General features: G+C 41.0%; 1 protein-coding gene across 4 annotated transcripts in view; it reads right to left on the bottom strand.

The window, feature by feature from the left end:
* Nucleotides 1-27,991, bottom strand: part of PCNX1 (pecanex 1) — a 145,489-nt gene that overhangs the window by 84,421 nt on the left and 33,077 nt on the right. For all 4 annotated transcript variants that reach the window (XM_080930318.1, XM_080930320.1, XM_080930319.1 and 1 more), the window contains exons 3-6: nucleotides 14,394-14,499; nucleotides 7,826-7,871; nucleotides 7,069-7,158; nucleotides 184-1,899 (exon numbers count right to left, since the gene is read on the bottom strand). In XM_080930318.1, coding sequence (XP_080786444.1) covers nucleotides 184-1,899; nucleotides 7,069-7,158; nucleotides 7,826-7,871; nucleotides 14,394-14,499 — 1,958 coding nt within the window. The remainder of the gene's footprint in view (nucleotides 1-183; nucleotides 1,900-7,068; nucleotides 7,159-7,825; nucleotides 7,872-14,393; nucleotides 14,500-27,991) is intronic.

Below are 27,991 nucleotides of genomic sequence, written 5' to 3'. Positions count from 1 at the left end.
TAGAAAAGGGAGGCAGTCAAGAATAAGCTGGCGTGTCTGCTAAGACAGCTGGACCATTGGAGACCACCATGTTCACCGAAAGAAGTGTGCTTTCCTAACACAGAGAAACCGCAGTTTCTGAAGGTTCTACTAGACTACTGTGAGCAACAGTGTCAATCCGCAGTAGTCCCATAGCTCACTCACCTCCAGTGGTTGCATCTTGCTCTTCCCCTTCAGGAAATGCAACCTGGCTTGGCAAACTATTCCTGGACCGTGTGACCGTCTCTAACTGGGAAGCCCGGCCCAGTAAAGACAGCTCATCCAGCACCTCTCCCTCTTTGGCCTCAAGATCTGACTTTGAAGTGGTTAAGGGCTTTATACTGTCCGGTGCCAGCAGCCTGTTTGAGTCATTCAAACAGGCCACAGTGCCACTATCCAAGCTCAGAACCCGAGCCCGAGTCTTGGCACTATTTGAACTCGAAGTCCTCCGAGAGGTCCTCTTTTTGGTGGTTCCCTCAGGGCCCGGATGAGCTCTGTGGGTGTGGTCTGCGTCTGTGCCCCGGGCCTTATGGCCGTGTTTGGTCTTGAGGGCACTGTACTTGCCCTCAGGAGACTGGCAGGAATGGGAAGTGGCACTGGAAGAGCTGTCACTGCTGAACTGGTGAGCAGAATGGACACTGGGTGCTCTGCTCAAGTCGCTTTGATCACTAGAGTCCTCGTCATGACAAAATACAGCACTGTGCGGCTTGGTTCCAGAAACTCCTCGAAAGGAAACATAGTCCCTATGGCGACTGGAGTCAAAACTGCTGGCCCGTTTCTTTCCTGTGCGCCTCCTGCCTGGCTTATGGGTAGAAGCTGTCCGGTGGATTAAGCTGGAGGACTTGGGTCGGACATCTCCTTCTTTCTGCTTCCCACCATCGTCTTTACAGACTTTGGAGTCTGTGGAAAGGCTGGGCTTCTCACTCTGCTCCTCTTTGCTCTCTGCACTTTGCTCAGGTGGCCTGTCCCCAGGGACAGTAAACTCATTCGCATGGGGGTTTTTATTGGCATCTTCTGATGCAGAACTGCTGGGAGCAACCTGGTCAGGCATCTCCTCAGATGCCTGAGCATCTGGAGCCTCTGGAGGCCCAACAGGTATGCTCCCCTCTGGGGCAGTCTTGTCACTGCTAGTCCTTGCGTCAGTGGCCCCATGGCTCCTATCTTCCACTGAGTCAGCACAGCAGTCCTTCTTCTGGGCCCTCTTGTCTCCCATTTTAGGAGATTCCTCATGCTCCGACAGGATGCTCTCGATGTGAGTGGAGCTGGTCTGCTCACTTTTATAGCTGCTGAGGGTACTGTTGGTGTCCCTGTCGGTCCCACTGCAGTAGCTCTCTGTGGACCCACTACTCCGTGTGCTCAGGCTCCTGATGCTGTCCACACTCTTTTCAGCGTTCAGTGCCCTGCTCTTCCCACACTTTGTGGGTGGTTGAGAGTTACTCTTTCTCCGCTCAGCAGCAGGCTGAGACTGTGCAGGAGGGCAGGCCTTCCCCACTACGGAATCTCTGGTGCCTGAGTGAGGCTTAGATGAGTCTAACTCAGTAACTGGGTCTAACCCCCGTCTTTGCTGCTGCTGGTAAAGAGGGAGGCCACTTAGTGACGCATCAGGAAAAGCCACGGCAGAGCTGGAGGTCCGTGGCACTCCTCGTGGACGGTGCTCCTTCCTATAAGAGTGTGAATGTAAAGGTACAAGAGAAGCCACTTCTGTGTCACAGGCACTGCACAGTGACTGATCAACACGGTGGTACTGGCTATGACTTGGCAGGCTCACTTTGTCACTGAAGTCCCTCGGTAAATCCTGTCCACAAGAGGACAAGGATGGCTGAATAGAAACGAAGGAGTCATTGGAGACCAGGCGGAAGAGCTTGCGATCAGTTGCCAAATCTGTGTTAAAAATAAACACAGTTAAAGATGTTAATACAGATACATACCAGCTTCTCTACCAGTGAATTCACAGTACACAGTCAAGTATGTACAATCTTCAAGCAGAGCATTGAACAAACTGGCTAGTCAACCCACAGAGCTGGTTTCTGGTTCAAAACTGCACAGGGAACCCATTCTAACTGATTGAATGAACTAAACTTTCAAATCATTTGAGTTCTTCAAAAGGCTTCAAAAAAAGTTCCAGAGTGTGTGTGTGCATGCCTGCCTGCCAGCCTGCATGCGTCTCTTCCTCTGTGTGTATGTTCTCCCCTCCTCCTTCCCTCCCTAGATTTTGAACAGGATCCTCTGTATTTAGCCTAGGCTAGCCCTGAACTTCAGATCCTTCTCTCAGCAACCCAAGTCTGCAATTTCAGGTGTGTGCCACCACAGTCTGCTGCAAGCTCCATTTCTAACTTACAAATAGATAAACCATGGGTTACAATTTTGAGCCTTTGTTTCTTCATCTAAAAGATGTGTGATTAAACTATTAAGTTGCAGGCAGGAAATAGTGAAATGAATATAGCTCCATATATGTATCATATATGTATGTGTGTGTGTATCTCCATTTAAATATATATTTAAAAAAGCAAAATTAGCAGTATCTGTTATTCTTGTGCCTAAGGAAACAGTTTCATTCTTTTGAAACACTAATAAGATTATTTTACAAACAAACACCCAGAATGGGGCCTCCAAAATGACGTGGTGGGCGAAGCACTTGCCGCACAAGCCTGGCCCCCTGAGCACATGCTGGGAGCATGAAGAAGGGAGGAGAGACTAACACCACACTGTCTTCTGACCTCCACACCTACATCACACTAACACACACACAAGCACCACCAGGTTCACAAGTCACACAACTTGTTTTTAAAGTTCTAACCTAGAGTAGGAAGAAACAAACAGAATCAAGTGTCGATCAATGCTCAAACAAGATACAACATAATGATGCAAGATATCTCATGGTTTGTGAAAGTCACAAAATGACAGAGAAGTTCACAGGCCCCACTTCTGCGGACATGTACCATATGGTGATGTGTCTCAGGGAGAAAGAATCAGTTCATGGGTGCCCTAGGAGGGTGCTCCATGGAATACACCCACATCTGTGATTGTACCAGGACAGCACAAATTAGACAGGGACTATGTACACACACACACACACACACACACACACACACACACACACTATGTATACACACACACACACTATGTATACACACACACACACACACACACACACACACACACACACTTAAATGAAGACTCAAAATTGGGATGAGGTAGCAGAGGGCAGGGGATGGCTGTGGGAAGAGTTAGGAGAGGAATGGGAAGTAATGTGATCAAAATACATTGTGTGGATATATGAAATTCTCGAAGAATAAAAATACAATAAAAACCCCAAATCATGTGCAGTATGTTTTATGTCCTCAATGAGAATATGTTAAGTATTGAAAAAATAGTAATAATTACAGGTGAAAAATCATACATTTTTTCCATCACTGATGAAGCAATTTTAAGTAAGCCCCTTATAAAAAGAATACACATTGCTCTATGTTATAGAAGCATTCCTTCATCTTCCATTTAAGGTATGAGCTACACTAACTTAAATTATCATATAGACTTCATAAATAGTTATAGGTAGAAAAAGTCCATCTACCTACACAAAAGCTGACTTTTAAAACCTTCATTTTGACAGTAAAGGATGCCTAAATCTGATGTTAGCTTCATAAAAAGAAAATTATTAATTTGGATGTGATGACACATGTCTGCAATCTAAGCCCTTAGGAGACTGAGGTAGCAAGATCATGAGTTTGAGGCCAGCCTGAACCACAAATACAGAAAACAACAAAAAGGATAGAAAAACTATTCTTTAATTACTGTAACCATGTAAACTATAACTCAGGTTAGGGTTAGGAATTCACTTGAATCTCAGTGGTAAAAGCAAACACTCTCCTAAGATTAAAATAAGAATGAAATTACCACACATATTTAAGTACTTCAAAAAAAAAAATCTAAATCTGGGACCAGCAAGGTGGCTTACTGGGAGAAGGCTTGCCTGAACTGGATCCCAGATCCATGTAGAAGTAAAAGGAGAGAAGAGACTCTATAAAAAGTCGTCCTCCGACCTCCATATGTGCTCTAGGGCAGGCAGGCAGGCCGGTGGGCAGGCAGACGTACTAGCACATTTCTTAAATCTATTAAGAAATGGGAGTTTTAAAATGTTAGTGATCATGGCTAGAGAGATGGCTCAGCAGTAGAGTACTGGCTGCTCTTTCGGGTGACCCGGATTCAACCTGTAGCACCCACAGAGAGGTTCCTGACATCCATAATTCCAGTTCCAGGAGTCTGATGCCTTCTTCTGACCAAACATGCAATTAATACACAGACACACATGCAGGAAAATCAGCCATACACATGAAAAAGAAGCAATTTATTAAATACTGAATTTTTAAAAATGCTAATGCTCAAAGCCAACTTGCTTCAGAGATTTGTGGGTGGGATGGAGTATGGGCACTCCTACATGTGGAGCACAGCTGATGCAGGTGTTCCTCTCAGCTGCCCTCCCCCTTACTTCCTGAGACAGGGTCTCTCACTGAACCCGGAGCTCACTGACTTGGTTAGTCTGCTTGGAGAGCAAGCCCTAGCAGTTGTTCTTTCTGTTTCCCCAAGAGCACAGGTGTGCATGGCACGCCTCGTGTTTTTACGCTGGGGATTGAACTCAGGCCTTATTTCCACAGCAAGCACAACCAGCAGCTGTCAGGCCACAGAAGCAAAGAGGGATGGTAGCAGGTGCAGGTTTCTTCTTTGGTAACAAAAAGGTCTGATAACAGGACTATTATCTCGTATGTGTACTAAAAGCACTTAAACCAAAAGGGAGAGTTTTATAGCATGATGAAAAAAAATTAGGACACAAAGTTACAGAATGTTCTCAGTGGCAGAAGTATGAATCATTTCATTCCTCACACGGGACTCTTTCCTAAGCTAACAGCTAACCACACTTAGATGTAAACCAGAAGTGTGCTCTGAGCTTCTGCCTTGGACTGTCTCTATCAATGACAGACACATGCTATTATTTCTCTTAAAATATAGATTCCCTCCCCTATCTTTCACGTCTTTTGCTAGTTAATACCTTAGTTCTCTTGTCCTTTGCAAGAATTTATTGAAAGTGTAGTTTATAATCAGGAGCTTGTTTTTCTCTCCTAATTCTCTTAAACAGTTCTTCACGGCTTTTTGTTTGTGTTTTGCTGAGTGGTGCTAGAGACTAAACCAAGGGCCATAACACATGCACGTGCTGGGCAAGCACTCTCCCACTGTTACATCCCCAGCCTAACAGGTTCTGATAATATTCCATTAAAACTTCTTGTCAGGTAAGCAGTATCTTCACTGTTATAAGTAATGGCCAAGTTGCATCCTCAAGTCCTCTGCCTGAGCAGCAGTACTGACAGAGATGAGCCTTCCTCCAGCATGCTGGCATCTAGCAGGCTCAGAGTTTCTCTTGACACAGCAGTCTACTATTCAGTCTAAGCTTCAGGACAGAAGCCTAAGATTTTTCAGTTTCCCACCTATACTTCCTCAGATCTCTCCCAGCTTCCTGGCACCAGGACAAACACTTAGAAACATCTGGACTGCTGTTCCCATATTCTTTAAACCTGTGTTTGCATGGGGGGAGCTGGAATTCTGGTCTTAGGGAAGACATGAGTGAGACAGAGCAAGGACACCAGCAATATCTCCTTCTTGGAAGTGAAGAATCACAGTGAACTCCACATGCTTAGTTCTACTAAGAATCTAGACTCTTAGGACAAAACAAGTATCAATTTATCAACCAGGCACGTGAGACCAAAGCAGTCCTAAATAGTCTTTCAGCAGCTCAAACAGTTGCCACTAGGTGGTGACAAACCACAGCCGGGACCAGCTAATCTTGAAAATTGCCCAATTAGTTTACCAACTTTAGAAGAACCCAACTCAGTGTGTGCTTTTGCACTTGGTTTTGCTTTGCTGTTTATTATCATTATTATTATTATTATTATTATTATTATTATTATTATTATTATTATTATTATTATTGTCGTCGTCGTCGTTGTTGTTTTTGTGGTGGGGTTTTTGTTTTGTTTTTTGTTTTTGTTTGAGAAAGGTCTCACTCTATAATGGAGGCTGGCTTGGAACTCACTTTGCCATTTTGCTGCCCCGGGTTGGCCTTGACATAACAATCCTCTGTTGCACCCTTCCAAGTTATAGGTATGACTCTGCATCCATATCTCTTACCCCCCATTTGATCTGTTGGTTGGTTGCTTGGTATTTACACACTGACAATTCCTAAATGTCTAACCCAGACATATAACTTGACTTCCCTCTTCTCATGGCTGCTTTGAGGTCCCAAAGAAGCACATACTAAATATGCCCCAAACTGGACTTCCCACCCAGACTCCATTCTCTCCTGTCTCTAACTTAGAAAGGACACTCCATCTTCCCTGCTGTCCACCGTAAAATAGTACTATTAAAACCTTATATAATACTACTAAAATCTACTAACAGCATCTTATTAGTACACACACACAAACACATTGAGAGAGGAGGGAAGGAGGAGGGTGGAATTAGGGAAAAGGTGTATGCTTTTAATCCTAGCATTCAGGAGGTGGAGTAGTTAGGTCGATCTCTATGAGCTTGAGGTAAACTTGGTCTATACAGAAGTTCTAGGCCAGCCAACGCTACATACAGAGAGCCTATCTGTCTCAAAAAGAAGAGGAGGAGGGGAAAAAAATAAAACCGAGTAAAACATCAAGTTAAGGGACAACTAAAGAAATAGATGACACTCATCTGCCATCTCACACCCTAGAGCATATATCAGTATGGTAGAAGTATGGAAAATGCTGTATTACTACTATTCTAGTACAAGTGACCACATCACAGCCAGGCATGGTGGCAGGTGCCTGTGACCCAGCACTTAGAAGCAGAAGCTTTGAACTTAAAAGTTTGAGGCCAACCTGAGCTACATAGTGAGTTACAGATCTTCCAGAGTTATAGAGCAACAGACTGTGTAGAAAATTACTGAGCAAACACTTCTATTAAATGTGAGTGAGGTTCTCCTCAAATGGCCACACAGTACAAGGAAGAATGTCACAGTAACAAACTACTTACCTTGTTCTTCACTTCCTTCTTTACAAAGACTAGAGCTCTGGCCCAGACTCAAACTTATGTCATCAGAGGTCTTAGCAGTGTCCGTATCTCCTACAATGTAGACAAACAAACACGTGAGGCATGACACTGAAGCAAAAGCACAGCAGAGAAGGGACAGAGAGTGTGTGGGGGGGTCTGTCACCTAAGGGAGGCTGACACACCAGCAACTACTTACTATGTGCTGAATGTACTGCACTCCTTACTAAGCAGGACAGACCATGGAGGAACATAATAATAACAGAATACAAGTAATAAGGGAGAGTGAGTGTTAGCTTTTTCAAACAACGGAGTCTAAAAAGAAAGGACAATTATAACAAAACTGAAACAAGGGAAATGTCCTTCCCCAGAAGGTTAAAAACTACAGCATTGTGTAGTGAAACTATACATTTATTGTTGGTAAATACTCAAACAGAGAAAAAAAATCTTTTAATGTTTCAGTTATGACCATGTTTGAAACTTCCACAGCAAACTAGTTTTGCACAAGTTGTACCCATACTTAGGAAACCATATCCCCATGCCAAAAGGTTTCTAATAAACCAAAACATATAACTAATATAAATGTTCAGACGTTTCTGAGATAGCTAAATAATGAAATGATAACACAACTTAAATCAGGCAATTTAATAAAGATCATGTTTTGCCCTGGTGTATTTAAAAAATTCACTATAGTGGAATGCTGTCTTTAAGAGAGAGGAATGATAGTCCTCAGTAAAGCTACCTTTAATAGTTGCTGCTGTTCCAAGTCGAGATGATCCAGATCCAATCTGAAAAGCAAGACAAGAAGAAAAAGAAAAAACGAGAATTAACACACCAGCCTTAAGTCGTTGGTGACTAATCCAAGTACAAGACTATCAAACATGGTCTCTGGCACACCATCACTCACTTTTGTCAATATTAAAGACACCTGTTGGGCACAGGCTATCAGAGGAACACAGCTGAGTGCAGCATCACATGTGGACAAGCTCTCTGAATGCTGATGGAGCCCCTGGGGCCAAACACCTGCCACCTCAAGCAAATCGCCCAGAGGAGTTATTATCATTATTTAACATTACATCATGGCATGTTTGTATTATAAACCATAAGCAAAGCCACACACTGAGTCTGTGGGAAATAAACAAAGACTTCTTAGAGCAGAAAACAACAAAGTTTGAGAGGACAAAATATACTAACATGACACAGAATACAACATCAAGTCTTACTATTCTTAGTTCTAAGTCGTGAAGAACTCTTTTATTGCTGGTTGGAACATTTAAAAATAATAAAAATCAAAACAGGAATTCTTAGCACAAACTGTAATTGTAACTGATGAGCCTTTAAAGTTTATATTCAAGATGGCCTAATATTTTCCTAAATGTTACACACACTATTTACACAACCATATAAATAAATACCACAAATTCCACAAATACATAAGAAAACAAAATACAGCATGATTCTGCCAACTAAACTGGCAAGCTGCAGAAACTCTTCCAATGAGTCTGTTTCAATGAACTCAAGATAGTTTCTCGAATTCAGCATTGCAAATAAAAAATCATACAATTCTTATTTTACTCAACACCCCCGCGCGCACACACAAAGTCATTGCAGGCACAGTACACAAAAGACAAGCTTAGAAGATGAGTGAGTGTATGAATGTACTGCTTGCAGAGCAGGAGGTGCTAAATTAACCTAGAAGGCCATTCATTAACTGTTGTCACAATCGTAAAGAGTCTTTAAAAGGCAGATCCAACTCATTGGCCAGCCACTTGCATGCACACACACAACAAATGCACATGCTCTAGACACATAAAATGCACGCACACTAAGTTCTGTAATATTTTAGGGCTGATTGTTAAGCTTGATTTTCTCAGGATTTCCTAACATCTGCTTTAAATATGTCATCAGGCACTCACTATACACCCCTGGAAGGAAACAGGTGCAAGGCATGGTGTTACCCGCCTGTAGTTCTAGCACATGGGAGGCCGAGGTGGGAAGATTTCAAGTTTGAGACTGGCCTGGCTCCACAGTGAGAAACTATTTCAAAAATTGAAAACAAGTAATAATAGTAAATTATTAAGCCCCTAATTTTTTAACTGCAAAATTACATTCCTAAAACTCCTACTTAACAGGTAGGCAAGCTACTGGGAAAATATTCTTTGTCTACTAGAAATACAAACACATAGTAACTTCTTAGATCAAACTTTTAAGCAAGCAAATACAAACACTGCTTAATGGATACTCTTCTGGGAATATAAACTTACAAAACAAACTATTTGAATAAGAGTTTTAGGTATTTGCTCAAAATCCTCAAATATTTTTCTTTTCCCTCCACGCCAAGTTTCCCACTTTGTACAGATGTGGCTGCATGTCTTTCAATCTATGAGAAGTGGACCCCAGCACCATCTAGAGGGAGCTACAGGACCTAGGAGTTCTGATGACTGGGTGAAAGGGAAAATGCCTCTCTCAAAGGTCCAGACAGAGACTATGTGTGCCTGGAGAAGCCTCTGCCCCACCCCGCCTGCTTCCTAATTCCCCACAGCACCACAAAGCAGCTGCTCTGCTCACCCCAGGGCCTCACAGACAAGCCTGGAGGACAGAAACAATGCCAGCAAGCACACAGCTGCCTGCAGACCCACACAGCAAACACCAATCCCACGTCTCCGAATCCCTCTGGGATGAGTAATAAAAGAGGTCTTAATAGATACCAGATACTGATTCTTAATGCTTTTCTCCATCAAGCCCTCTCCAAAAATCAAAGAATCCTAACTATTCGTATACAACAGATAGTTAATAATATAAATTACAAAACTGTCACTGGCTGCAGAAGGGCTCATGACATTTGTGACAAAACCAACAAAGTGAGGATGCATAGTGACTTCATCATCTTTAAAAGTTTTTCCTACGTATATCATGAAAGGTTTAATTTTCTTCTTTAACCCTTTATTAAATTTTGTAAAAGTGAAAGAAAGATGGTGGGAACTCCTACATTCAAAAGTGAAGTGTTTTCACTTAAATGGTTTATATAAACAGTCCTGTGTATTTCCCTATGGTAAGCACCACAGCAAAGATCCAGCAAGAACCCGGAATGTCAGGCAAAGCCACATCATACAATGGAGTCCTGACTTTCTCCCTAGCTGGAATTAATTATTCTTCCTCTGAAGTCAGCCCTTTTTCTGGACCATTTTGAAGGCAACTGGGACTTTGTGAAGATTTTGTATTAGTTCCTTAGTAACAGATCACATGACAATGGTTACTAGGGTCAAAATCTCTTTGACGGTAAGAGTAAGTCACCATCCTTGACCAAGTCATGATCCTAGACCAAGGATTTACAAATATTTGCCGTGAATATTTACAAGCACTAAATTATTTCAAAAAAGACAAGAGACAAACAGTAGGAGGGAGTGCAGGCCAGGGTGGCAGATACAAGCCAGGGGAGGTGCAGGTCAGAGGGAGTACATGAGGGGAGGTGGGGAAGGCAGGGTGAGGGGGGGTGGGGGGGAGTAATGACCAAGGTAGAAGGGAGCAAGAGTGGGAAGAAGCAGGTTAGAAAGAGCTGAAGGGAAGGCATGGTAACTCCTGTTGGGATTCTGTAAACCCCAGCCCACAGTTACCAGGCAACAGTCAGGTATACCCCAGCCCACAGTTACCTGGCAACAGCCAGGTATGCTCTGCCCCAGTTACCTGACCTATAAAGGGGGCTGTTTGCTCACTCCTCTCTCTCTCTCTCTTAAGCCTTTGGCCTCTCACCTTTGCTCTCCCCCACCTCCACCCGTCCTCTCCCCGTCCACCCCCCCACATATGCTCATGGCCAGCCTCTGCTTCTCTACTCTTCTCTCTCTCTCTCTGCCCCTACTACCCTCTTAACTCCCCTCCTCATGCCCTGAATAAACTCTATCCTGTACTATACCATCATGTGGCTGGTCCCTCAGGGGGAAGGAATTCCCAACATGGGTTCCCCAGAGGCATCCCCCTTCCCCCCATGCCGTGCCGCAACTCCATGGAGCATACCCCCCACCCCCCACTCTCTTTTTCCTAACAACTCCACCTACACAGTATGGAAATAATGATGACAACATGCCCGAGAGCTACACAACAAACTAGAAAGAGTGTGTCCATACACATCAGCTCTAAAAGATAAAAATAACACATCACAAACATTACACCACACTATAAACAGTACAAAGCACCAATGAGGAAAATGTATTTCCCTGTTTTAATGTAAGAACTACCACTTAAGAAAAACATAATTGTCTATGGTGTGTGTATAGATGCACAAATGTTTTAATTATATTCTGTAAAATAATGACAATGATTATTCGGGTTACAATCTCTTGGACAGTAAGACTACACCACCATCCTTGACCAAGACCTAGACCTAATGTTTACAGATATTACAGATCAACTGAAATTACGCCACAGGCAGGTCTCCAATGGTGACTGGTATCTGCTATGTTCTTTGATCTGGCCTTCTTGTTGGGATTCTGTAAACCCTACCCCTCAGTTACCTGCAACAGCCAGGTATGCTCTGCCCCAGTGACCTGACACTATAAAAGGGGCTGCTTGCCCCCTCCTCTCTCTCTTGCCTCTCTTCCTCTCCCACCCCTATCCCTCCTTTTCCCCTTCCCTTCCCCCCTCCCTCCAAGTGCTCATGGCAGACCTCTACTCCTCTATTCCTCTCTTCTCTCTCTGCCTCTACCACCCTCTAAACTCTCCCATAACTCGAATAAACTCTATTCCGTACTATACCATCGTGTGGCTGGTCCCTCAGGGGGAAGGGATTCCCAACATGGGCTCCGCAGAGGCATCTCCCTTGCTTCCAGGCCTTGCTGCACCTCCATGGTACACCCCCCCACTCCCTTCATCCTTTTCCTAACATTGGTGCCGAAACCCTGGACGTCATCTTTTAACAACACTGGTGTGAGATTAGATTTCCTCACGACCAGATATCTCTTTTTCTTTTCATCCCGTGACTTTTAACAACACTTCTGAAATTAAAATTAATAATAATAACAAATTAAGTATGGCTTTCCAAACACTAGTAGAAACATAGAACTAACTCCCAGGGCTAACCTGCTGTTGCCTGCATTTGTAAGAAGGCCAGGGTTAAGCAGGAATGTTACAATGGTCACCATGATTAATTAAGAACTCAGTTGTTCTATGACAAGAAACTGTGAGATGCTTTAAGACAAGAACAAGAAGCCGGGAAGCAGAGCATTAGTGCAGCAAATACTGCGAAATCTGAAACTTTAAGGTACCACTCTCATTACCATGGAAACACCGACTTGTCTGAATAGTTGGTCCTAGATTTCTTGTTTTGTTATACCAAAGTTCCCCCATTCCATGGAGGATGGAAAGAGCTTAACTTTAACACCCTCTTTGTTCTATAACTCACAACTTCGTAACAAAAACGGTTACTACAAGCTCACTTAAGCTTGGAGCAAATCTATGAATATGGATCACAAAACAAGACCCTGGTTCACAGACTCTGGTGTCTTCATAGCTGTTCTTAGTGTTTGGCTATCAATATCATGATACTATGAGAACCAGGCCTGCTATGTGATATGAGAAACTGAGTTCACTTCTATCTGTAAAACTTCATTATCCATTCACATAAAAGTAATTAGCATCCACAAACTGAAAGTCAGGCATGCACAGGCAGCATATTTACCAAGTGGAAAGAGGAAAGTCTACTCTAGAGCTCTGTAACTCAGCACACGTCACACACCAGAACCTATGCTGCAATGGCTGTAAATGCAGCACCATAAGATCAGAAAATACTGAGGACTTGGGGCGGCTGCAAGAGCTAAAGTAGGGCAGGAATGAAAACTAGGTCTCTCCCTGGGATGTAGAGGTAGGGAGGACTGTTGTCAACCCGCAGCTGTGAACATGACAATAGGCACTGACGGCAGGAGTGCGAGACTTAGGAAGTGAGCTCTTCACTAGACTCTGACAAGAATCAGCTGTGTCCTTCAAAATGGAAGGACTGACAAAGTGACAATGAACCCCACAATTACTCGGAAAGCCCTAGGTGACAAGTTCCTTTCAGAGTTTATTGCTCTCAGGGAGCTGATGAGAAACAATAGGGGAAAGAACTGCAAGGACCTGCCTGGTGCAGGCATGTGAGGAGGAGGAGAGCAGGGGAACAGCTGGGCTCAGACTTCCAGCAGGCCATAGCCTTGTCTATGCGAACACCTGCAGAGCTACACTTCAGAGTAGCACTAATGTAACAGAAATGCATTGTTAACTGTTAGTGGTGGGCTTATATTCCACTTCTAGCATTACCATTAGCATTTCATCACTGAGATTTGGGATTTATTATTTTTATTTTTTAACAGTGCAGACATCTTGTTTCCAATATGGACTAGGAAAGGTAAGAAGGATGGAGCAGGTGAGCTAAATTTCTAAGGCATTCACAACTGCTTGATCAAAAAAGTAACTGTAGGATAGATAGCATGTGGTAAACATTCAGCAAATGTGTACTAGCAATGCACTAATAAGAAATAACAATTAGAGGCTGGAGGGATGGCTCAGTAGAGGCTCTCCCTTTCCACAGTATAGGGTAAAAGGGCCAGGGAAAGAACACCCTGACTTGACTTGACCCCCAACACCCAGCCTAGGGCCAAGAAAACAGAATCCCACCAATCCCTGTGCCTGCCCCAAACTCCGGACTTGAAGTCCCACCAATCCTTACCCCGAAGAGCTCCATCCTGGAAAGCACCACCTCCATCCCCAGCCCCAAGAAACCCTATAAAAACCTTGCCTTCAGCTCAGTTCCCTGCTACTTCTCACCCAAGCAATGGCAGCCACCATCCTGTGTCCTCCCCTACTCCCACAATAAATATCTTGTGTGTGGTTTGTTCTATAATGTGGCTTTGTGGTTTTGCTTGGCTCCTGACTGCCAGGTTACTTCTCAGAGCAGAGCTGTAACATTTATGTAGGGGAGGCCTTTCCCTTGAGAGCTACAACACTTTACACAGAGGACCTGGGCTTGATTCCCAGCACAACACGGTGGCACACAACCATCTGTAACTTCAGCTTCAGGAGATCTGATGCCCTCTTCTTAGTTCTACAGGTATGAGGCACATACATGGCACACAAACACCCATACAAATCAAATTAAAAATTAAATTAAAATATAACGAATATAGATGGTATACATCAATCACGAATGTCGTCAGAGAGGGAGAAAGAGAAAGAAAGAGAGAGAGAGAGAACACGCCAGCCATGACTGATGGCTCTAAGTATGAGACTGGCTAGGACCAGCACCAGAAAGAGGGAATGAGGCACAGCACAGTAGTTACTCCTACCTGGTTACTTGGGTCTAGACCAGCATAAGAATTTCTTGAACTGCAGCCAACTGGAGGTGTGGCCTCTCGAATGAATTCTGACATCTCAATCCCTCCACCAGGATCACTGCACAGGAAAATGGGAAAAAGAGAGTAATTGTCATCAACTGTTACTGGTGATCTCTTTTGTTTGGGTTCTATCTTGTTTTCAATAAAATTAAGAGGTTTTTGTCTTTTCTTTTCTTTTTTTTTTTTTTTTTTTTTTTTTTTGTTGTCTTTTTGACAGTGTCTCTACACAGCTCTGTATTCTATAACTTATTATGTAGACCAGGCTGGCCTCAAACTCACAGAGATCCGCCTGCTTCTGCTGAGATAAAAGGTGTGCACCACTGCGCCCAACAGAGGTCCTGTTTTTTCAAAGAGTATAAAATAAACACAGAGTGAGGACTAGTTTGCAAATCGGAGAGTTGGAACCATGTAATAACTACATCAGTACAGAGGAGCTCAAAACTCCGACCTCAAACTGCCCATATAAAACCTGATAAGAAACTGGCCTTAATTACAGAAAGCGTAAAGTTGATGGCCCGTGCCATAAAACCTACCCTTGTGATTGTCACTTGATCCCCAGAGCAGTGAGAGCAGGCAGAGACCATGCTAGCAGATTCTCCTGGAGATCCACTCAACCACTTGTATGACACAAAGAGAAACACGCCAGGGAAGACTCATCAGCTCTGCCTTTGTAAGAAACCTGTGCATTTAGATTTACGTTGTTGCTGGGAGTAGTGACACATGCCTTTATCTCAACAGTTTAGAGGCAGAGGCAGGTGGATCACTGAGAATTAGTGGTCAGTCTGGTTTACATACTGAGTTCCAGAACACAGAGGGCTATGTAGAGACTCTGTCCCAAAAAATAAATAAAAATTAAAAATAAGTAAATAAAGAAAGAAAAAGGAGGAAAATAAGTAAAGGCAAAACAAAATGAAAAGCAAAGACTTGTTTAGTGAACTAGAAGCCTGACTCTAAAGGGACAGTACACAATACAAGTCTCAGAGACTCAAAGGCCAAGGGGATTACTTGTTCTCTGTAAGAACCACCCACCATCTTACCCAATCCCCAGTTAACAAAAAGAGTAGCCCCAAATTTTTCCAGTGATCTCATCACCTCACTCCAAACTCTCAGAAGATGTAAATTATGTTGACTCCAACACACAGGGCTGTACCTGCCAAAGACCATCAACATAGCCCAGTTCTGGCCATTGAGAGAAAGTAGTTCTAGAGAAAGCAAATTAGCCCAGTTCAGACTAGGATCAGGCCAGGAGGCCCCATGCCTGAAAATTGTTTTCTCTGTATCTGTTTCTCTCTCTCTCTCTCTCTCTCTCTCTCTCTCTCTCTCTCTCTCTCAATTTCATAGGTGTGAATGTTGTACCTATGTGCATGTCTGTGCAACATGTATGTGCCTGGTGTCTGAAGAGACCAGAAGTCACTGTATCATCTGGAACTGGAGTTATGGATGGTTGTGAGCTGCTTATGTGGATGCTGGGAACCAAACCTGAATCCTCTGGAAGAACAGTCAGTGGTCTTAGCTGCTAAGCCATCTCTCCAGCACATGTATTTGGTAAACTTTAAAGCCTAGAGTTGCTACAGACATTGAGGCCAGGATGATAGTGGCCACCATTTGGGTCTAACATGCAGGTATTGGAACCAAAACCCATATACATTTATAGCAAATGTGCAGCTTGGTGTTCTTATGACCCTGACAAGTGGAACAGAGGATGTCTCTGACTCTGTTCCCCGCTACTGGATCCCCTTCTCCCTACTCGAACTGCCTGTTTGGGCCTCAGTAGAAGAGGATGTGCCTAGACCTGCTAGGACTAGATGTCCAAGCTGTTACTCAAAAGGAGTTCCCCTTCTCTCAGGAAAAGGGAAGGGGGCAACGGGAACATGGATTTGTAATGGTGGGACTTGGAAGAGGGGAGAGGGAGGCTGTAATAGGGACATAAAGTGAACTAGATAAAAACGAAACCTCTCAGCTCCGCCAGCACCATGTGTGTCTGCCTGCACAGAGCCATGCTGCTTCCTGCCATGTGAGAGTAGACTGCACTGCTGAAACTGTAAGCCTGTCCCAACGGAATGTTTTCTTTTATAAAACCTGCCATGGTCATGGTGTCTCTTCACAGCAATAAAACCCTAACTAGGATACTTTCTATTACTAAAGGTCTTAGAACTATAATGTTCCTGGTTAGCTTAATGAAGTTAGGCCACTAAGAAATAACTTTCAAATTTGATATTGTATCTATATAAATACAGCATCCTAGAAACTAGTTACCAAATTCATGGCCAATTAAGCATATTAATACCCCCCTGAGGGGTATGTTCCAGTTTGTTAGTTATTCAGCATTAACTCATAGCTGCAAGACAGGCTACATCAAAGATGTGAAGATGTGCAGCTATCTTCACCCTGAGTCTGTGTGGGAGCCCCAGTGATGCTACTAGAATGGACCTTCTCAGTCAGACCCACAGGCACCAAAAAGATGCAGGGCAAAGTGACAAGAAAGGACAAAAATACTCTATGCCAGAGGAAGAATGGAAAACCCTCATCTTGCTTTGTATGTCTTTACATGTATGTGTATATACATTAACTTTATTCATATACCACAGAACATATCCACTTATACTGTATAATTCAATGTTTCTGTATATTCATAAAGTTATAAAACCATCATCATACTCAATTCTGGAATACTTCAATTACTTTCAGAACAAACACTTTACCTGTTGCTCTTCTCTTACTTTTCCATCCTCCCACACTAGGAAACACTAATCTCCTTTCTGTCTCTACCTGGGCATTTCAAATCATATGTAGCATGTAATGGATTAAAATGACTTCATTCCATAACATAACATATTCAAGATCCAACCACATTGTAGCATGCAACACTTTATTGATATTTGTGACCAAATAATATTTCACTATAGTTACAGACATCTGTTTAGTCAGTCAGAGGCAAAACAATTTTCATATACCTTTCCTGATTAAAAAAAAATCTAAGTGGTCATAATATAAGTGATCGTAACCCAATCTTATAAGTACTTGATTTGTTTGTGTTTCTGGGGAAAAAAACCCTTAAAATTTTTAAGTGCTACTATTCTCGTTTTACAAATAAAAAAGTGAAATATTACAAGAGGCAAACTCTAGCAAAAAAAGGTCTCAAAGTAAACAAGCTGTTGCCCTAGGAGTTACAGTGTGTGAGAGAATCTGTCCTTTATTTGCCATACACTTGATGCAGGTATGTTTGAATGCCAGGTCTGCACAACTTAAAGCCACGCATGCTCTTTCTAAGAAGCTGCACTGTCTTTCAACAGCAGGCATCCAAGTTTCTTCTGGCCAACTCCTCACCACCACTTAGAGCAGGTTTCTTCACTCTATCCCTGTCTACACTTAGAGCTCTGTAATTCATGACTGCAGGGCTTGTGCACAATGACTGGCAGCATCTCTGGTCCTTTATCTCTCTACAAATGATGTCACTAGCACACCCTAGTTGTGAAAACTGGAAACTCTCATACAACTGCCAGATGCTAGGGGCCAGAATCACTCCCAGATGGGAACAATGATCTAGAAAGAACCCTGACTGGTCCCTAGTCAGTACAGAGGGCAAGAAAGGAAGTATTCAAGAAACAAAAGTGACAACACTAAAAAGGAAAGAGAGAAAGAAACACCACCTTTATTTTAAAAGTCCTCTAATAAAATGTCTACCAGTCTGCCCTCTCTGCAACCCTAAGTACATTGTAACATGCAAAAAGCTTGCCCGACTTAGCCAGACTTGCCAGGTTTAGCAATGGAGAACTCAGCACAACCCCTGTCAACAGTTCACTGTTCTTGAAGCACAGTGGCTAACTGCAGTAAGCAATGAACTAACTTCTGGAAACATCTACCTTTATTCCTTAGTTTCCCTATCTATTTAAAAAACAAAACAGAAAACAAAGTTCAAAGAAAGGCAGAGAAGCAGAAGTTGTCTAATATTAACTAGAAGAGGCATCACAAACTAAGTTTTGGATAATTAGTATCATATCAACTAGAGGCTTAGGCCTTGGTCAAAAACACCCTAACACTCTCATAATACTAAGTTTATAACTGTACTCTAGATTATGATTGTGCCTATAAAAACAGGAATAGATCTTTAAAAAAAAAGTTCCTAAGCTACAATACTCCTGACGTGAACAAGACTGTCATGAGCCAGCCGTAAAACTTCTGTATTGCAGAGTTTGAGGCACAGGCAACTGGATCAGCATCACAGAAAGAACATCCAGGAACGTGCCACTGTGTATGGAATTTCATTTCTAACAGAGGGAATATGGTGGCTGCCACCAAAAAGAGTCAGTTAAACTATATTGGAGAAAAATTAAGTCTGACCCCTTACATGATACTATGGACTGAAATAATTGAGATAAAACTCAAAATTCAAAAATAAAATAAAGTGTTAAAAATACAGAAGACTATCAGATGTCTTTATAGAAAATATTTTTGGAAGACACAAAATGTCAATTACTAAATAATAATAATAATAATAATAATAATAATAATAATAATAATAATAACAACAACAAATTTAGTTTTATTAAATCCAACAAAACAAAACCACATAAATCTTAAGAAGTATGATAATTAAGCCAAATGTCATATATTTGTCTCTAAGCCCAAAATCTTGGAAGCAGAAGAATCAAGAGTTCAAGGCCACCCTCTGCTACCTTTCAAGGACAGCCTGTGTAACTTAAGACCATATTTCAAAACAACAACAAAATTTAATAATCCTAAAAATCTTAAGGAAAGATTAGCAAAATCACAGCTGCCTTACCATATGTAATAAAACAGTGGCATAAATAAATGAAGAATTTCTATCAGTCAACAAGAAAGACAGTTTCACACCTCACAAATGGGTGACAGAAAGAAGACTAGCACCTGTGTGGTGATGAAGCACTCAACCTCAGCAGCAATGAGGAAGCAACCCAAGTCACTGTGACGCTCAGATCAGAGTCCTGAATGGCAAAGCGCTGTTCACTTTGATATGGTTTCACTCTGCAGCCAGGCTGACCTCAGACTCACAGAAACCATCCTGCCCCAGCCTCCCAGGTGCTGGGATTACAGGTGTGTACCACTATGTCTGGCTAAAAGTAAAATTTTTATCAGCATCAAATGTTCACATGAATACTGAGCAATAAGGACTTTAACCAGTAAAAATGATTGTGGCAAATTGCTTGGAACCACCCAATAAAGTGAGTTCAAAGATACCCTAAGAAGCAGCTTGCATGTGTCAGCTATACACAAGTGTACCAGAAGATCCATAAAGCGTCATCAGAGGAGAAAGCTGGAAATCATCTCAATGGTTAGACTACGATCTCTCCCTGAAGTATGGCCCGTTTAATGGTTAATGTGGATAAACAATAGCTACAGACATTCACTTAAGTGTGAAAATACATTGTGAAAACTGCCCCTGGATAGAGACTGAGAGGATAACTCAAAGCATACAAAACTAGCAATATATACTTTAGGAACATCTATAAGGACCATGTCATGAAAACAGAAGGTATAACAATCTTCATACAAAAGTCAAAGGAAAAGTTCAGTCCTGAAAGTGCAAATGCAATAGGAAACCATACATGAGTTTCTATGTGCCTATACACTGCTCTGTGTCCTAAGTGAGTAATTACATATTAACCTAAATTTCAGTCTCTAAATTATCCTTATACTTGATATACACATTGACATACACATTTTCAGAGTAGGTCCTTTAAAATAAAGGAAAATGGAAATGTGATCAACAGAAGCATTAACACATACTGCTTATAGGCAGAGACAGCACAATTTCAGTGTGGCTCCATGTGCCAGGAGCCTATGAAAACACCTGACAACAAGCTCATGTGACTACACTGCCGAGACCGCACAATCAGGAATACTGCAAAGCGCAGATTAGTGAGCAGTCTGTACCTTACCCGTGTAGTCTGTAGCTTTCCATGTTCTAAGTTTCAGAGTACACACTCTGCTGAACTAATGGCCCTCATGCTCATCTTCCCTTTATATGGAAGTAACAAACTGAAGAAATGTGCAGAACTTGAAGATTATGATTTTGTATGATGAAAAATAAAATCTCTACTACATTCTTGAAAATTTTCTATTTCAAAGGTTTAGTTTCTTAAAACTTACTACAATTGTCATCAAAATCCCAATGAAAAATGTTCTGGTGAATAAGCAAGTTTTCATATTAAATATGCACATCAGAATAACCAAACTAATGCCGAGGGTAAAAACACTGAGGAGGATTCATATTACTAAAGATTAGGCCTGTTTTGAACCACAATGATTAAAACCAGCATGGTGTGGGTATGTGTGGGTGCACACACATGAACATATGTGTAAAAAGGAGTGTGCAGAAAATAAAGCACAGAACCTAACATGGATACACTTAGTTTCCACACCTGCATTCAACAAATCCAGTGATTTACACAGCTGTGGGTCTAAAGTGTTTAGAAGGAGAAAAAAAGCTTCTGGTCTCCATGTGCACCCAGAGCTAAAACTGTCCCCATAGCCCTCTCTAGTCAAATCCTGCCCAGAGAGAGCTGGTCTCCCAGGAGTGCTCTCACTCCTAAGATCACAGGCTCAAAGGCCCAACAGAGGGACAAGCTCCAGTCAGAGACAGCAAGACCAACTAACACCAGAGATAACCAGATGGCAAGAGACAAGTGCAAGAACCTAAGCAACAAAAACCAAGGCTAATTGGAATCATCAGAACAGTTCTCCCACCACAGCAAGTCACAGATACCCCAACACACCGGACAAGCAAGATTTGGATTTAAAATCACATCTCATAATGATTATAGAGGACTTTAAGAAGGACATAAATAGCTCTCTTAAAGAAATACAAGAGTACACAGGGAAACAAGTAGAAGCCCTTAAAGAGAAAACACAAAAATCCCTGAAAGAATTACAGGAAAATACAACCAAACAGGTGAAGGAATTGGACAAAACCATCCAAGATCTAAAAATGCAAATAGAAACAATAAAGAAATCACAAAAGGAGACAACCCTGGAAATAAAAAAAAAAAAAAAAAGTAAAGAGATCAGGGATCATAGATGCAAGCATCACAAAAAGACTACAAGAGATAGAAGAGAGAATCTCAGGAGCAGAAGATACCACTGACACAACAGTCAAAGAAAACACAAAATGCAAAAAGCTCCTAACCCAAAACATCCAGGAAATTCATGACACAATGAGAATATCAAACATGAGGATAACAGGAATAGAAGAGAACTAAGATTCCCAACTTAAAGGGCCAGTAAATATCTACAACAAAATTATAGAAGAAAACTCCCTAATTCCATAAAGAGATGCTCATGAACATAAAAAAAAAAAAAAAAAAAAAAAAAAGCCTGCAGAACTCTAAATAAATGGGACCAGAAAAAAAAGTTTGCTGTCACATAAGTCAAAATACCAAATGCACAAAACAAAGAAAGAATATTAAAAGTAGTAAGGGGAAAATGTCAAGAAACCTAAAAAGGCAGACCTATCAGAATTATACCAGACTTCTCAACAGTGACTATATAAGCTAGAAGATCCTGAGCAGATGTCATACAGACCCTAAGAGAACACAAATGTCAGCCCAGGCTACTGTACCCAGCAAAACTTTCAATTAATACAGATGGAGAAACCAAGATATTCCAGGACAAAACCAAATTTATACAGCATCTTTCCACAAATCCAGCCCTATAAAGGATAATAGATGGAAAACTACAACAAAAGGGAAAAAAAAAAAAAACTACACCCTAGAAAAAGCAAGAAAGTAATTGTCTTTCAACTAACCCAAAAGAAGACAGCCACACAAATATAATTCCACATCTAACAACAAAAATAACAGCAAGCAACAATTGCTATTGCTTAATAGCTCTTAATATAAATGAACTCAATTCCCCAATAAAAAGACAGAGACTAACAGACTGGATATGAAAACAGGACCCAGCATTCTGCTGTATACAGGAAACACACCTCAGTGACAAAGACAAACACTACCTCAGAGTAAAAAGATGAAAAAAAAAAAACTTTCCGAGCAAATGGTCCCAAGAAACAAGCTGAAGTAGCCATTTTAATATCAAATAAAATCAACTGTTAACCAAAAGTTATCAAAAAAAAAAAAAAAAAAAGATAAGGAAGAACACTTCATACTCATCAAAGGAAAAATCTACCAAGATGAACTCTCAATTCCTAACAACCTATTCTCCAAATGCAAGGGCACCCACATTCATAAAAGAAACTTTACTAAAGCTCAAAGCACACATTGCACCACACACAATAATAGTGAAAGACTTCAACACCCCACTCTCGCCAATGGACATATCATGGAAACAGAAACTAAACAGAAACACAGTGAAACTAACAAGTTATGAACCAAATGAATTTAACAGATATCTATAGAAAACTTCATTCTAAAACAAAACAATATACCTTCTTCTCAGAACCTCTTGGTACCTTCTCCAAAATTGACTATAAAATAGATCACAAAACAGGCCTCAACAGATACAAGAAGATTGAAATAATCCCATGCATCCTATCAGATCAGCACAAACTAAGGCTGGTCTTCAATAACAAAAAAAAAAAAAAAAAAAAAAAAAAAAACAGAAAGTCCACATACATATGGAAGCTGAAAAATGCTCTACTCGATGATAATTTGGTCAAGGAAGAAATAAAAAAATTAAAGGATTTTTAGAATTTAATGAAAATGAAGGCACAACATACCTAAACTCATATGAGATACAATGAAATCCGTGCTAAAATAAAAATTCAAAGCTATGAGTGCCTATGAAAAGAAATTGGAAAAAGCATACTCTAGCAGCTTGACAGCATACCTAAAAGCTCTAGAAAAAAAAGAAGCAGATACTCCCCCAAGAGGAGTAGATGGCAGGAAATAATCAAACTCAGAGCTGTAATCAACCAAGTAGAAGTGAAAAAAACTATACAAACAATCAAGAAAACCAGGAGCTGGTTCTTTGAGAAAAATCAACAAGATTGATAAACCCTTAGGCAGACTAACTAGAGGCACAAAGACAGTATCCAAATTAACAAAATCAGAAATGAAAAGGGAGAAATAATAGAAACTGAGGAATTTCAAAAAAATCATCAGATCCTACTACAAAAGCCTATATTAACAAAACTGGAAAATCTGAAGGAAATGGACAATTTTCTATACAGATACCAGGTACCAAAGTTAAATCAGAATCACATAAGGCATGTAAACAGTTCCATATCCCCTAAAGAATCAGTCATTAAAAGTCTCCCAACCGAAAAAAGCTCAGGACCAGATGAGTTTAGTGTGAATTCGATCAGACCTTCAAAGACTTAATACCAATACTCTTCAAACTATTCCACAAAATAGAAACAGAAAGAACACTGCCTAATTCGTTCTATGAAGCCAATTACACTGATACCCAAACTACACAAAGACCCAACAAAGAAAAAGAACTTCAGACCAATTTCACTCTGAAGAAAGAAATTGAAAGACGATATCAGAAGATGGAAAGATCTCCCATGCCCATGGGCAGGATTAATATAGTAAAAATGGCCATCCTGCCAAAAGCAATCTACAGATTCAATGCAATACTTATCAAAATTTCAATTCAATTTTGCATAGAATTAGAAAGAGCAATTTCCAAATTCATTTGAAATAACAAAAAACCTAGGATAGTGAAAACTATCCTGAACAATAAAAGAGCTGTGGGAATCATGATTCCTGATCTCAAGCTGTATTACAGAGCAATCATGCTAAAAATTGCATGGTATTGGTATAAAGACAGACAGGTAGATCAATGGAATAGAACTGAAGACCCAGAAAAGAACCCACGTACTTATGGTCACTCAATTTTTGACAAAGGAGCTAAAAAAAAAAAAAAAAAAAAAAAAAAAAAAAAAAAAAAAAAATTCAGTGGAAAAAAGCATTTTCAATAAATGGTGCTGGTTCAACTGGTGGTCAGCATGTAGAATATGCAAACCAATCCATTCTTATCACCCTGTACAAAGCTAAAGTCCAAGTGGATCAAGGACCTCCATATAAAACCAGATACACTGAAACTAATAGAAGAGATGTGGTAAAGAGCCTCGAACATATAGGCACAGAGGAAAATTTCCTGAACAGAATACCAATAGCTTATGCTCTAAGATTAAGAATCAACAAATGGGACTTCATAAAAGTGCAAAGCTTCTGTAAGGCAAAGGACACTATCATTAGGATAAAACAGAAACCAAAAGATTAGAAAAAGATCTTTCCCAATCCTACATCTGATAGAGGGCTAATGTCCAATATACACAAAGAACTCAAGAAATTAGACTCCAGAGAACGAAATAAACCTATTTTAAAATGGGGTGCAGGGCTAAACAAAGAATTCTCAACTGAGGAATATTGAATGGCCAAGAAGCACCTAAAGAAATGTTCAACATCCTTAGTCATCAGTTAAATGGGAATCAAAACAACTCTGAGATTCCACCTCACACCAGTCAGATGCCTAAGATCAAAAACTCAGGTGACAGCAGATGCTGGCGAATATGCAGAGAAAGAGGAACACTCCTTCATTGTCGGTAGAAGTGCAAGCTGGTACAACCACACTGGAAATCAGTCTGGTGGTTCCTCAGAAATTTGGACATAGTACTACCTGAGGACCCAGCTATACCTGGCATATACCCAAAAGATGCTCCAATATATAACAAGGTCACATGTTCCACTATGTTCATAGCAGCCTTATTTATAATAGCCAGAAGCTGAAAAGAACTCAGATGTCCTTCAACAGAGGAATGAATACAGAAAATGTGGTACATTTACACAATGGAGTACTACTCAGCTATTAAGAACAATGACTTCGTGAAATTCTTAGGCAAATGGATGGAACTAGGAAATATCTTGAGTGAGCTAACCCAGTCACAAAAGAACACACATGGTATGCACTCACTGATAAGTGGATATTAGCTCAAAAGCTGGGAATACTCAAGATACAATCACATGAAGCTCAAAAAGAAAGAAGACCAAAGTGTATATGCTTCAGTCTTTCTTAGAAGGGGGAACAAAATACTCACGGGAGGAAATACAGGGATAGAGTAGAGCAGAAACTGAAGGAAAGGCCATCCAGATTGCCCCACCTGGTGATCCATCCCATATGCAGCCACCAAACCCAGTCATTATTGCTGATGCCAAGAAGTGCTTACTGACAGGAGCCTGATATGAACGTCTCCTGAGAGGCTCTGCCAGAGTCTTACTGATGTAGATGAGGATGCTTTCAGCTAACCATGGGACTGAGCAAGGGGGCCTCAATGGAGGAGTTAGAGAAAGGACTGAAGGAGCTGAAGGGGTTTGCAACCACATAGGAAGAACAACAATATCAACCAACCAGACTCCCACAAAGCTCCCAGGGACTAAAACACCAACCAAAAAGTACACAGGGAGGGACCCCATAGCTCCAGATGCATAGGCATCAGAGGATGGCATTGTCTGGAGTCGTTGGTCCTGTGAAGGAGGTGGAAGTGTGTGGGTGGGAGAGGAAGCATCCTCATAGAAGCAGGGAGAGGGTGGATGAGAGAGGGGGAACCAGGAAAGGGGGTAACATTTGAAATATAAATATATAAAATGTCCAATAAAAATGCAAAACAATGACGATTTCTATTGATAACATGTGTTTGTATCCAAGCTCACACTGATTAAAATGATGACCTTTGCCATTTCTTCTCCCTTTCCTTTACCCTATACAATATTTCCTTTCAAACAAAAAGAGTTAATGTTTATCCCCTTTAAAGGAGAGAAGATACAGGGTACATTGGTTTCTAGTTGTTATAACAAGTGATAATAAATGCTTTGCTGGTTTAAAAAAACAACAACAAAAAAAGGGAAAAATATTTTGTCTACATATGTATAGATGTTTTTCTTCTTACTCCCTAAACAACAGAATAACCCTGTACATGGCATTTACACTGTGTTGAGTGTTGTAAGTAATCTAGGGATTCACAGTGCACACAAGGGGCAAGTAGCAGCGACATGCAAATGACATACTATTCTGTACACAGAGGATGAGTTTCTGTTGCTTACAGTGCTCAGGCCAGCACAGCCTTCCCAGTAATTATACTCTGAGAAGTTAAGATTAAAACTATAATAATTTTTAAAAAGCACTATGGAGATCTTCCTCACAATAAAATTTAAATTTGAAATATCAATGTAACTAAAATAGGAGACTGGAGAGACAGCTCAGCGGGTAAGAGCACGGCTACTCTTGCAGAGAACCCATATTTGATTCCCAGCACCCACATGGTGGCTCACAACCATCTGTACTTCCGGTTCCAGAAAACTGATGCCTTCCAGCTTTAAGGGCACCATGCAGGCACAGGGTACACAGACACATATGCATACAATAAGTGAACAGATAATAATTTCCTTAAAAGAGTTTAAATTACAATGCATCTATACAATGCAGTTTGTCATCAAAAATATCACAGTAAAATGCTTTTACTACTTCAAATATTTACTGAGTGCCAAACACTAGTTTAAGAGCTGAGAACAGTTTACAGGAAAACAAGAGCCCCAACTTTAAGAAGCTTACAGATGCAAATGGATTCTTAAAGAAAACAACGGCTGTTTGTGATTACCAAAGTGAGCAAATTTATGACAAGATGACATGCCTGCTCAGCAAGCCAGTGAGTTAAGTGTGTAATGGACGAGGGAAAGGTATAAAAAAGGCTTACAGTGAGTGAGAGGCATACAAAGATGCTGTATGGATGGGGGAGCAATATGGAACTGTATTGTCCTTCCATTATAACCTGAAATCACTCATGTAATGCTGAGTTTGCTAGAAGCAGACTCCAGCTTGAGGGGCTTGGGTTGCTATTACTCAGTCCAACAGCTCTGTATCATGGACAAATTGTCATTGCTTTAAGAACCACATGGACTTAAATACATCCTGTCCACAGAACAACTATCTATGAGATTCGCATTAGTGCTGTGCATTACTGTGTAAGAAACTTTTGGCCATATAGATAAATTAGATCCTTCTGTCAAAAACACAAAGTTGTTAGAGCCAAGGAAACATGCTACAGGTAACTAAGCAACAGAGGGATACTTGTAAGAATAAAAAATTAAAAGATATTTACAACAGATTAAGAGGAAATGCAGATTATATCAAATATAAAATTTGGTTAAGCTATATATCCATTTTAGTGTTATATGCATTTTCTTCTTTTTCTCAAGAGAGGCTCCATATAAGACTAGGACAGCTTGGAACATGTGATCCTCCTGCTTCAATTTGCTAGGGTTACAGGTTATATGCCACCTTCTCTGGCTTCTGCATGTGTACATTGTTTTGATGCTGAGATTTATAAACCATGCATAACTTCCTTTCAGTTATGTTTCCTGTTTTTTGGTCTTCAGTGTAACCTTTATGAAATATCATTACTGTCCTAAGTTGTTTAGTGATGAGTCTGTGAATCTGACTCAGTCCTCCAAACATGCTACTTACTGTCTTCTATTCTAAGACCACCACTTTCAGTCATCAATGTACACACAGGGGTAGACTAATGCTGCTTCAAAACCTTAAGAAAGAAACAG

This window comes from Micromys minutus (genome assembly GCF_963924665.1).
Source record: "Micromys minutus genome assembly, chromosome: 1".
Taxonomy (NCBI): domain Eukaryota; kingdom Metazoa; phylum Chordata; class Mammalia; order Rodentia; family Muridae; genus Micromys; species Micromys minutus.
The sequence above is the reverse complement of the archived record's forward strand: the minus strand, read 5'-3'. Positions and strand labels throughout refer to the sequence as shown.